At 50.4% G+C, this 12,776-nt stretch overlaps 1 protein-coding gene across 2 annotated transcripts in view; it reads right to left on the bottom strand.

The window, feature by feature from the left end:
- Window positions 1–12,776, bottom strand: part of LOC126527707 (uncharacterized) — a 66,893-nt gene that overhangs the window by 31,925 nt on the left and 22,192 nt on the right. For both annotated transcript variants that reach the window (XM_072284494.1, XM_050175572.3), the window contains 3 exons: window positions 11,356–11,519; window positions 8,644–10,363; window positions 6,711–8,021 (listed from right to left, as the gene is read on the bottom strand). In XM_072284494.1, the coding sequence (XP_072140595.1) occupies window positions 6,711–8,021; window positions 8,644–10,363; window positions 11,356–11,519 (3,195 nt within the window). The remainder of the gene's footprint in view (window positions 1–6,710; window positions 8,022–8,643; window positions 10,364–11,355; window positions 11,520–12,776) is intronic.

Genomic DNA, 12,776 nt, shown 5'->3' with positions numbered 1-12,776 from the left:
CTGTGGCCAGTAGTAGTTAGCCTGAATTCGGGCAAATGTTCGGCTCACTCCGAGGTGTCCTGCTGATGGTTCATCGTGACAGGCGTCCAAGGTTTCGGATCGCAAAGCTGAAGGAACGACAAGTAGAAATTTCTCTGTGCTGTGCTCAAAATTTCTTTTGTACAGGACGCCATTTCTCATTACATATGATGACAAACCCTAGCAGAAAACTCCCGGAACATGGACGGAGTGTCCCTTGAGGTACCTGAGTAGGAGCAACTCGGCGTCAGACTGTTGGTGTTTGGCCATCTCAGATGTGGTCACGGCTCCAAGAAACGGAAAGTCGTGTCCATCTTTCACAGAAGCAGATTCGACTGGCGCACGTGATAAACAATCAGCATCACTGTGCTTGCGACCTGACTTGTACACAACCGCTATGTCGTATTCCTGCAGCCTCAAACTCTTCTAGCAAGTCCTCCAGAAGGATCTCCCAGTTTTGCAAGCCAGCACAATGAGTGATGGTCGCTGATTGCTCGGAACGGTCTACCGTATAGGTATGGTCAGAATTTTCCTATGGCCCATATTACTGCGAGGCATTCTTTTTCTGTTGCTGAATAGTTGGTTTCAGCCCTCGAAAGAGTGCGGCTAGTGTATACAATCACTCTTTCCTCTCCGTTTTGCCATTGAACGAGGACGGCAGCGAGTCCTAAATTGCTGGCGTCTGTGTGGATGTCTGTTTCCGCTTCCTCATCAAAGTGCGCAAGGACTGGGTGGTTTTGAAGTCACTGTCGTAGCTCATTGAATGCTTCTTGTTCACTTAGCCAGACGAAAGCCATATCTTCTTTCGTTAATTGCGTTAATGGCTTGGCAATCTTCGAAAAATTTTTGACGAAAGCCTGTAGTAGGCACAAAGTCCTAGGAATCGCCTAACGGCCTTTTTATCGGTTGGTCTAGGAAACTTTTTTACTGCTGCGGTCTTCTCAGGGTCAGGACGGATGCCTTTGGAGCTAACTACATGGCCGAGAAAAAGGAGCTCATGGAAGCCGAGGTGACATTTTTGTGGCTTTATCGTCAGCCCTGCTGAACTAATAGCTTTGAGCACAGTCCTTAGTCGTTCCATATGCTGAACAAAGGTGGTGGAAAAAATCACGACATCGTCAAGATAAACCAGATAGGACTACCACTTTAACCCGGAGAGCACAGTGTCCATCATCCGCTGAAAGGTGGCAGGTGCAGAACATAGGCCGAACGGAAGTACGTTGAATTTGTATAGTCCATCTGGTGTGACGAATGCTGTCTTCTCATGATCTCGTTCGTCCACTTCTATTTGCCAGTATCCGCTTTTGAGGTCAAGAGAGGAAAATAATTTCGCATCCCGTAGTCTATCGAGGGTGTCATCGATCCTCGGAAGTGGATAGACATCCCGCGTTGTGACAACGTTTGGCTTTCGATAATCAATGCAGAAGCGCAAGGTCTGATCCTTTTTCTTTACCAGCACCACAGGCGAAGCCCACGGGCTGGTCGATGGTTGAATTACGTCGTCTCTAAGCATTTCTTCCACTTGTTTGCTGATGATCTCTCTCTCCTTCGGTGACACTCAGTAGGGATGCTGGCGAATAGGCCTCACAGCTTCGTCGACAGTGATACAGTGTTTGGCAATACATATTCTCTGGACTTTCGATGTTGTTGAGAAACACAAGGCGAATTCTCGTACAAGTTTCTCTATTTGCTGCTTCTGGTTTGGTGATAGTGCTGCTTCGATGTTGACGAATGCGAGTATGGCGTCTATGGTGTCAGAATCCAGTAGTGCAGCATCGGAAGAGCTCAAATCCGTAATCTGTTCATAATCGTTAAGGCGGGCAATGACGGTTCCCTTCACAATATGCTGGACTTCATTTCCAAAATGAGTCAGGAAGACATTCGAACACCCGTCACGCAGCCGAACAAGACCCCTTGCCATACACATCCCTTTTTAGAGTAAGAGCCCGTGTTACTGTCTGCTATTCCTTCATAGTTGCTGAATACGGTGCTTCTTACGGCTGGATCTTGGGGGTATCGTGACATCGTCGTCTATAATATGAAGCGCATCATATTGTTCTTCACACTCGAACGTCGCGATGGCGTGCTTCGTAGAGAATGAGACACAGGATTCCTGCATATTGATTACTGCACCGTTCGCATGCAAAAAGTCCATTCCAATAATTAAATCCCTTGAGCATTCTGACAGGACAATGAAACTGGCAACGTATGTAAAGCCGCGTATTCCGATTCTAGAAGTACACCTGCCCACCGGGTTGATAAGGTGTCCTCCGGCTGTTCGAATTTGCGGTCCTCTCCAAGGAGTTGGCACTTTTTTCAGTCTTCTGGCAAGTACTTTACTCATAACGAAATGGTCTGCGCCTGTGTCTACTAAAGCAGTAATTTCGCAGCCGTCTATAAACACGCATAAATCAGAAGCAACATCACTCTTTCCACAACTGCTCTCGTGTCCGTCATTATATTTCAGAATCAGTGCTGGAGGCTCTGTTCTTACGCCAACAGTGGCCTCACCTCCACAGGTCGCCTGTATTAGTTTTCTCGACGTGGGCTTTGGGGGCGTCGCCTTGGGGAGCTTGAGGATGGACGCGGGCTCGGCGATCAATACCTCAGCAGCACTGTTGACTGAGGTTGATGTTGCTGTGAAGTCTGCAGGCTTTGGTGCGTTGACAAATAGTCCTGGATTTCAAAAGGGCATTCACTGTTTCTCGGGCAAGGAGCGCTTACGGAAAACCCCCGAAGTCCTGCTCTGCGGTATTCGCACATCCGTACAGATGACCAGCTTCACCGCAGTGGTAGCACAGTGGGATTCTATCAGGAGTGCGCCATATGTCAGCCTTCCGGAATCTTGTCTCAGATGGAGACGGCAAGAACCGAGGTTCAGGTACATGCGTAGTTGCCGTGACGAAAGTACATCCTGGGGATCTTCCGAGTACCTTGGCGTACGATACCATCGGCTGTACCGGTGATTAAGCTTACGGCTGTGCTTGCGGGTGTTGTTCGCGAACTGCTTGTCTCACTTCTTCGCGAACCACTTTTGCTAACGAAGAGACCGCTGTGGGGCCGTTGTTCAGCTGTTGCCTCTGGAGCTTTTCTCGAACCACAGATCTTACGAGTTCTCGTAAGGCCTTGATGCTGTTCCCAAACATTGCCGACATCGCATCTATAGAGGCGACGTTCATATCGCGGTTGTAGAGACTCGCTCACTGTTGAAGTGTCCTTTCCATAGTTGTCGTCTCGGAGCAGAATTCGACGACAGTGCATGGAGGGCTGCGAACCAAACCGGCAAAAAGCTCCTGCTTCACTCTGCGCATCAGGTGCCGAAGCTTCTTGTCCTCGCTCATGCTCGGGTCGGCCTGGTGGAATAAGTGGGACATATCTTCGAGACACATTGCCACGCTTTCGTTGTTTCGCTGGCTTCTTGCTTGCAAAGTAGCTTCAACTCTTTCCCGGTGATCTGTGCTCGGATACGTGGCCAATAGCTCCCGTCGGAAGTCATTCCACGACCGGAGGACAGCTTCATGGTTTTCAAACCACATTTGCGCACAATCTTGCAACGTGAAGTAAACGTTGCGGAGCTTACGGTTTTCATCCTATCCATTGTAGTCCGCGATGCGCTAGAAGCCTTCCAACCAGTCCTCGGCGTCTTCGAAGGTGTCGCTGTGAAAAGGCTCGGGCGTCCCCGGCTGATCAACGACGATGCGGGTTGAGGCTGTCTGGGATGTCATTTCAGTATTGTCTGCTGCTGCTACCATAGTTTGCTCCGGCAAAAGAGGAAACTCAGGCGGCTCACCACGTAGGCGACGGCTCGTGCGCTGGTGGACAGGCGTGAGCTCGTTGGGTGTGAAATGGCGTGGCTCCGGGCTGCTTTCTCCAGCTCGAATTGGGCTGGAAATCATTACCCAGCACCTCCACCAGAATTGTAACGAACAGTTAAGGGAGTTCAGACACAACTATTTATTGTGGGCTAACTTGTGCTCTGGGGGTAAATAAAAAAGACTGCCGTGTTCTAAACAGATCAAGAATGCCTTCTTCTCTCTCGAGCGTCGCTTCACCTCTTCTTCTTGTACACGCCGACAATGGCCACCCGCGATGCGAGTGCGTGCGGCGAAAACACGTGCCATTATTTAGTTGTCTTTTTCTCCAATACGCCGTTGTCCTCTTGGGGGGGGGGGGCACACGAACCTGCGGCCGTTGTTTAAAGATGTTTCTGCATTGTATCAATATTCACAAATGTGATATGCGCAGACTTTGCGATGGTGCCACAAGAGATCACGCAGAATGTCCAGAGGGAAGTGCGAGAGGGGATCGGAGCTGCATACAGACCTCACGTAAGACATGTTTCGGTGGAGGCAATATGGCGTGTCAGTACACGGCTTCAGTGCTAATCGAATCAACGTCGTCATCCATTGTGACATGGGTTCTGCCGGGATTTAGATGCAACATTGACAAAAGGTAACTGCAACGCTCACAAAAGGTAACTACAAAATGCGGTTTTAAAAACCATGAATGTAGTAGCAAATATAAATTTGTTACTTCACATATTTTATTCATGATGATTTGCCTTTCGACTCAGTACGCTAAAAGCAACAAACCCTGCCTTGCACATACAGAAAAGCAACACACTGTTTTTAGACCACATTGACATTTTCAGTAACTTTGCTGTTGCCAGTTTCACAAGTGCCATGAAAGAGCAGCGTTCATGGGTTGCCACTTGTCTCTTTTGATCTTCACCATCCACAGAAGCCTTCTTTTTCGACCTCCCAAAAGTGAAAACAATCGGCAGCCTTTTTTTCGAACTAATAGGACACTGCGGGATGCAGCACCCAGTCATTTTGCGAAAAGCACAACATGGTTGGCAAAGCATGCGTTGGCTGCTAACCATGCACATTTACGGTGGCCGTCGGGAGGCGAGATTGAAAATTTCTTTTGCATGCATTTCTTTTTGAAACGTCTGCCGCGCCCATCCTTTGGCATGTTTGCAAATTTTTCTAGTGGTATTTCTGGTAAAACATGGATGCAACATTTGTAAAATCGGGCTGAACTTAATAAACATTATTATAAAATTTCAGAGAGTTGGCAGGTATGCACAGAGGTTGAGGAATCAGTGAGGGACTGATATTTGAAGGTTAAGCAACAACACGGGCCTGTGTGGAAGGCGTTGCCCTGGCAAAGGATTTCTGTACCACCTGCAACCGAGATATAATGATGCATCCTTGCAAGGTCTGTTACTTCAAAGGGCTGAAACTTGGACATCATCACGTATTTCTTTGTGTATGTGTTTGAATTGACATTCCTAACATGTTACAGGCGTTTGCACCATATTGAAGTTTGCTGCATAGTTTTGAGATCTATTATATTATGGCCATGCGGCATTGCATTCAGCCTTGCTTGCACAAACATCAACATAACGAGCGTCAGAACTGAGTTGAGGCTATTTGAAGTTAAATATTTGAGGCTTACCAGTAGTGTGGGACTCGTTTGCAGGCTATTAGAGGCTTTGTTCAGCACGTCCCTTTGAGGTGCCCTAGTGAAGGGTACACATAGCATTCTGAAACTTTTGTCGAACCAGTTCTGAACAATTCCTCCAATACAAGTTCTGGTTCGAGTTCAGCTCCAAGATGATGGAAAAAATAACGGTTCGGTTCAGATTCAGCTGAACATAATGGTTCAGCTCCAGTTTTTTGTTATGTTCCAGTTCAGTTCGATAGTCTGCTTTTAGTTACACAACACATTGAAGTATATTTAAAAAATAAATGTAATGGGGCTTCTATTCTGAACACTGAGCAGGTGAAAGGAAATGACAAAATAAGACGGTCAGCACCACAAGATTGAACTTCAGCCTCATGTGGCGGAGGCAATAGTGATGGCCGTCCCCCTAACATTCAACTTCATATGCTTCATTAGACAGCTTTAGTATAGCGTACGCTATACCATTGCGTATGCTAAAAAATAGCGGGTCGTCACTGCGCATGCGCTGAACGCTAAATGAAATAGCGGGTGTATGCAACGCAAACAAGTTAGCGTTAGCGTTCTTGCATGGTTTGCGTGAAACATGGCGGCGGTCCCGGCTGCCCATATCGAATTGAATTTGGCGTTGCTTTTGTAAATTCGTTCGTAGCAAATGATTGTGTAAACAGCTTTCCCTTAGTCTCAGGCCACTTCGACGACAGAGTATTATGGATAACCTCGTTCTGTTTTCGAGATCGCTTCTCGTTTCCAACGAGTAGACGCCTCACGAAAGAAACATTCGAGATGTCAGCACCACCTATCGCTACAGGCGGGAAATAGCCGCAATGGTGGCATATGGCCTCTGAGATCCGAAGATATCGCCGGCCAACTAAAATTGTAGAAAATGTGCGCTGCTTAGCGTACGCTACACTTAGCGTATAGCGCAAGCTATAAGTTGCGTACACTAAACTAAAACTGTCTACTACTATAAAGACATTTGCCAAGAGCACTTCCTTTGACATTGAGAAGCAAAGCCAGCACAGTTGTACAACCCAGCCAAGATATTGAGTCTGGTGGTTACAGACAGTTGTATGAAACAAAAGTACTATTTGCTTGCTGGTTTGGTTTCGGCACTTTAATGTCTCCACCATGCAAAATCGAATGCAATCACAGTATGTCCAACCTCTCCAGCAGAAGCATGCTCAGCCTCTGACGATCACTGCGACGACGTGAGACGAGCTTACCTCTCTCCTCTGAAAGGGCTGAGCTCGCCTCCTCGTCATCGCCACTCTTGTCACCATCTGTGTCGCTGGGGCCTAAAGGGTCACGTGGTAGCAGCTCGTGGTTCGAGTCCGGCGATACACCATTCTCCTCTGCCCTCCCTGTCGTTGTCACACCGTTGTCACTGCTGACTGCTGCAACAAAATCCGCACTGCCATTGGTCGCCGAGTCGCACCTGCCACGAGACATTGGCAGTTCCGAAAACCCGTCCGACCTGGACACAATTGCACTTGCCGCTGATAGCGTCTGTGGTGTTGCACTTGCCGACAGCGATGACGCTGCCACTAGGGACACCGAAGTTGTTGACGATGGCCCATTAGAGATGAGGTCGTCCGAGTCTAAGCTCGACTCCGCGTCTATTGTTGAGTCACACTCATTCTGCAGTGGCGACGATGCGATGCCGTTAGACTTCACGGCCACACTCGCCGTTGTCTCTACCCTCGCCTGCGTTGTTCCTGCAGCCGCGGCAGCAACAGCGGCAGTGGCAGCAGCAAAGCCCGCTCCAAACCTGAGCCGGTTCATGCGCACAATGCCTGGCTTGAGGACGGAATTGGCCGTGGTGCAGTGAAAATGGTGGTGGTGCGGGTGGTGAGCGGTGGCGTACTCTTGGCGAAGCACCACATCACCACGAAATGTCGCTCCGCCGCCACCGCCACCTGTTGGTATCAGCAGGGGCATCCGGTGGTTCCCGCCTACCAGACCGCCCAGCTTGAGTGCCGCAGGCACATCCACGTCTGACACCTCAAAGACGGGGCCCCCAAACGCGGTCTTCTTGGCTGCGACGGCATCCAATGAGATGATCCGGGCCATGGGCGTTGGAGACAGCCTCCGTTCGGCCATCTCACGGAGCTCGTCGACCCCGTCGCCCTTCGTTGAGCCTACGTGGTTGGTGATGGGCCCTTCGAGGCAGTTGGCGAGGGGCTTCTTCTCTATTGCACTTGTCGTTGTCGCCATTGTCATCTTGGCCAGGGAAGAAGGGGAAGCGCGACACGGGCTGGGCGACCGCTGCTCTTCCTCGTCAGTATGCAGCACACCGTTGGTCTCAGGCGTTGGCACACTTCTGGGCCTCAAAGCTGTCCGGTGCGGCGTTGCGTGGCACTCGAGGGCTCCCAAGGCACTGTTTGCAGCAGGCTCGCCGTTGCCGGCCTGACGTGGCGGCGCTGCCACGGTAGTTGTTGTCATCGTCGTTGCAGGCGTGACAGCGCCGGTGTCATGGTCTGCAGACCGCAGGGCGTGAGGTAGATCGGGACGGTCTCGCAGCGGGCTGGAACCATCTGCAAGGTGAAAGTGACAGTGCAAGCCATCAGCACTTGTTTCTGTCTCAGGGGAACTCCAAGGCATAAGCGCAGATTAAGCAGAAAAATATGTGTGTTGGATGAATATTAATGTTGTAAGCTTAATTATGTGGTATTTAATGGTTAGCTCACAGCGCTAGAGGATTGGGCAGACAGTATATTATCCTACTGTTCCTTATTTATGATATGTCCACTCCACTGGAGTTGTATAACTTGCAGCTATGAACGCACCTATATTTTTGTTATTGCAATGGCCGTATGTTAAACCAGGCTCATAGGAACCCCAGATTAAAAAACACTGTACAGAGTGAAATAGAGATAGAATAATGGCTGTATGCTAGAATCAAATAGTTCAAGAATCTTTCAGAAGGAATGAAAGTCGGGCTAGTTGGTGCTGATTTATTACCAACTGCGGTGCAACAGAAAGACAATGGACAGTGCAGGTTCGCTTATTTCTGTCTGCTGTCTTTCTCTCATTTTGCAGTTAACAATGAATCAAGAACCTTTACTGCCTTATAATTGGACTGGGTGGTGCCTAGTGCCTGCCCAAATGGGATTTGCCAGTCAGCCTGGGCAAGAACACAACCAAACTCGCACTCACCGCTAACGGAAGAGTCTGCCTCTGGCCCCAGTGAGGTGGCAGACCAGTGGGGTTTTGTACTCTGTGCGCAGGAGGAAGAAGAGGCGGATGAAGGCGATGAGGAAGAGGGCGAAGAGGAAGAAGAAGAAGGTGATGGTAGAGTCCTTCGGGTGCCACCAGCGCCCAGCGGGTGTTGCAGTTGCAGTGGTGTCAACACCACCGTTGGCGACATGGACACAGGCACTCGCACAATGCCGCCACCCGACAGCAAGCTAAGCTCCCGCATCCGCTCGGCTGCCTTGTCTCCCCGAGCCCTGGCGCCACGGCAGGCCCGCCGAGCATCACCACCCCCGCTGCTTTCCGCGCTGTTGCTTGACCGAGGGGACCGTGGCGAGCGCTTCTTGGGGGCTGCTTCTGGTTTCCTTGGGCTCACCACCACCGCCACGTTCGGCCCCCGCAAAGATATGTGCAGCGGTGGAACCCGAGGGGGTTCGCCCTGTGGCGAAGGCGGCGGCGATGCTTCAACTTCCGGCTTCACAGGGCAGCTCCTCTTCGAGTCGAGTTTTAGCCGTAGCTTGAGCTTCTCGCCTTCGGTGGGCGGCAGAGACACGCGAGACATCTCTTCACGCGGTGGCGGTTCAGGATCGTTGGAGGACTGCGATGACGACGACTTCCCAATGCCGGAGTCCGTGTCCGAAGAAGGGTTGCCTGGATCCTTGCCACCACTGCTCCCATCAGAGAGGCTGCGCTCCGAGTGGCCTCCGTTTTCAGAGGACTCCGAGGTCTCAAGATCCCGAACAACCGGTTCGTCATCCTCTTCGTCGGAAGGCATGGGCTCTAGGTGGCCAGTGAAAGGGTTGATAAGGTGAGTGGTTGTGCGGCTCTCAGCCGCAGCAGGGGGTGAAGGAGGGGCCACAGAGACCGTTGCCGTTGGCGGGGCCATGCGGGGTGGTGACGCAGGAATGTGGGAGGACAGGGGGAAGCCACGGCCGCTGAGAATGTTGATGGCATCGCAACTCGGGCTTGTGGGGGGCGGTGATGATGGCGAACCGGGTGGGGAACAGCCTTCTTTGCCCCGACTCCCTTTGGGGGGCCTGCGTTTCCGTTTCGTAGGTTGGCCTGTGTCTAAAGGCGGAGGCATCATCGTCTTCTGTGGACCACCAGACCCTGTCTCGCTCTGGAGCAGGTTCACCAGCAGCGGACTAGACAGTGCCACATTGCCGCGCGTCGCACTGCCGAGCCGCTGTGCCGCTCCGAGCGCTGCAGCCAAGGGAGGCGAAGGTGAAAACGGAAACCTGCTCCCACTCGTCGTCGTGGCGGCTGCCGCCGCTGCGCTGTTCTGCTTCATTGAGTGAGTCATGCTTGCAAAAGGGAAAGGCGGGCGTGTCTTGGTGCTGGGGCGCACCAGTCGCGATGAGCCACTTGAGAGAAACGGCAGTGGTTCCCGCGGAGGTGGGGCGACTACGTTGGGAGAGCGAAAGGCACTGCCGCTGCCACTGGTCGAAGCAGCTGCTGCCGCTGCAAAGGCGGGACTCCTAGCCTGGATGGAGGGAGGCTCTGCAGGCAGGGCGGTGGAGGAGCCTGCACGACTGGATGCTGCTGCAGCGAGAGCTGGGGATGATGGCACTCCAGACATGTGCGGGGACGTCGGTGAACCCTGCTCACCCTCTTCCGCCGCTTTCTGGATGATGATTTCCTTCGGTGGCTCCCCATAACGGCCGGCAAGCGTAAGACTAATGATCTGCGTAGAGCATGAACAGAAGGCATCAGTTTCCGCAGGTCAGACTGTGTTCAACAACCTCCAAAAGCATGTATGCTAATGGGTCACCATTAGGGTGACCTTGAACCATGCCTCTACAGGGTTGCCAGTCCTGTTTACTTCAAACATTACTGCCTATAATAAATCGATCAGCTCCTTGCTGAGATTAAAGACGGTTTCATTCCTTTCTCAACGAACTATATCATGCAGAATGCCACCTGGCCTGTCCCTTCCTTTAAGGTAAGACAAAGCAAGCAAGCTCTTAGGAGGTTTGCAAGGCCTTACCATAAGGTAGCGTGGTGCTGGAACCATTACATTTTATACTAATTGAACTTAGTGTAGGACGTTTAAAATGGTTTAATGATTCGTTACCATGTGACCTTGAACCGTGCCTCCACAGAGCCGTCAGTCCTGTTTACCTCCAACACCACTGCCTATAATTGACCAGCTTCTTGCTGAGATGAAAGAGAGTTTCATTCCTTTCTCAATGAAACCTATCATATGAAATGCCGCCCGGTCTGTCCCTTTCTTGAAGGTAATACAAAGCAAGCAAGCTATCTGCAAGTTTTCAAGGCCTTACCATAAGGTAGCCTGGGGCTGTGGCCATTATATCTTATACTAGTTCGGCTTAGTGTAGGATGTTTAAAATGATTTAATGGTTTTTACCATGAACAGCGGAGTCAAGACATAGTACCCAAGAAAAGCAAAAGAATGGACTTAGTGGCACTGCTGCTGTAACACTAAATTACTGTTCCAACACTACCATCTCATTTCATCCAATGCCCACGAGGTGATGCCACAGTACAATGAAAGAGGAGAATGACATTCTTCCTAGTTTTCTATTAATCGTAGACACTCTGTTAGCAGGGGAAAAAAAAACAAGAAAGAAAAGAAAGTGTGTGTGTGTGTGTTTGGAGATATATATATATAAAGAAAGGGGGGGGGGTGCATGCGAGAAAGCTGGGCACGCTTACCTGGTCTCCCTCGACCTGCACCGAGAGGATGCCCAGCTCGCGGAGTGCCCGGTCACCACGCTGGGCCAGCTGCCGCAGCCGCAGCGCCGCATCACGGGGGAGCGTGAATGTCACCCGCACGCTGTTCCACGGCTCCACCTTTTTCACCCACAACGGCTGCTCCTCTGCATGAAAAAACGCGGCAGCCACCTGTCAGGCACCCCTCTGTCTTGCGCCAAGCGATAACACCGTTCCATGGTCTCCATGATCTCAGGCCATGGTCTCAGTGCCAGCTTAGCAGATCTGACAGATGCTAACGTCACAACCAACTTCAATCAAGAGAGTTTTTCTGGTGGTTCAGACGACCGGTGAAGTGCAAGTTACGACAGGGAGCGGTGTTTACGGTCTATCCCTTTCAAGGATATAATTTTCAACAGATGCTGATTGGCTGAGCCAGCAGCCAAGAAAACTGCTGCTCCAGTAAGGCGCTATGCCTGATTCGACAACATGTAAAAGCGGAAGTATTCTTTACAGTGACTGAGAATGGAGATTACGGCAATTTCATCCTGACAGCATCTTTCAGTTATTTATCAAAGTCCACTGCAGCCAAAAAATTATGCATCTTCAAATTGTTGTGCAACAAGGAAACCCACTTCTCACACCGGAGGTGACAACATCAGTGACGCCAATGACTGCTACTTGATTTCAGTGCTGTCATGATATGCGTTCAGAAAGGTCTGGGCTAGTTGGCGCATTGTTATGAAAGGTCACCCTTTAATGTTGTGCACTTTCTGCTTTTCTAAAAAATTTATTTAGATTTTTGTACACACAATGAACTGCCCGTGGCATGACTGTGAGTGGGTTCTGGTGAGTGTGCGCGTGTGGACATGCGCATGAACATGAATGAATACCTGTCACGTGGGTAGACATGAGCATGAATACGAGTGACCACGTGTGGTAAGCTCTTTGAAGGTATCAAACAAGCAATTCGGACTCTCACGGTGCATGTTCTTGGTGACAGCACACACTCAATCTCGTGGATGTGCGAGGTTTACATAGTGCAAAGATGTGTGTTGAGCAAAAGGTCCATAAAATCCGTTGCCTAACCCCCTATCCCCATGACCCATTTGTTCTGCGAGCTACCTTAATAGTCCCTCACACTTGGTGATCTTAGCTGTTCTTGGCATGGGTGTGTGACTGTGGCGTGCTGAATGTTACTGAACGGGGCATCCAATTTTTTGCTACTGGCATATGCAGGGGAGCTATTTCTTGAGGTGCACAGGAATGAACAGGCACACCACAATCTTCTGCATTTTTTTTAAGGAGTTCCAATGCATGGGAATATCAAAAACGTGGTGTCACACTGACGTCCCCGATGAAACATCTTGTGAACAAAATTTGAATGTGGCTGACAAGGTTGTCTGCACGCCCTCGTGTGGAGT

The sequence above is a fragment of the Dermacentor andersoni genome, chromosome 9 (assembly GCF_023375885.2).
Source record: "Dermacentor andersoni chromosome 9, qqDerAnde1_hic_scaffold, whole genome shotgun sequence".
Lineage (NCBI taxonomy): Eukaryota > Metazoa > Arthropoda > Arachnida > Ixodida > Ixodidae > Dermacentor > Dermacentor andersoni.
The sequence above is the reverse complement of the archived record's forward strand: the minus strand, read 5'-3'. Positions and strand labels throughout refer to the sequence as shown.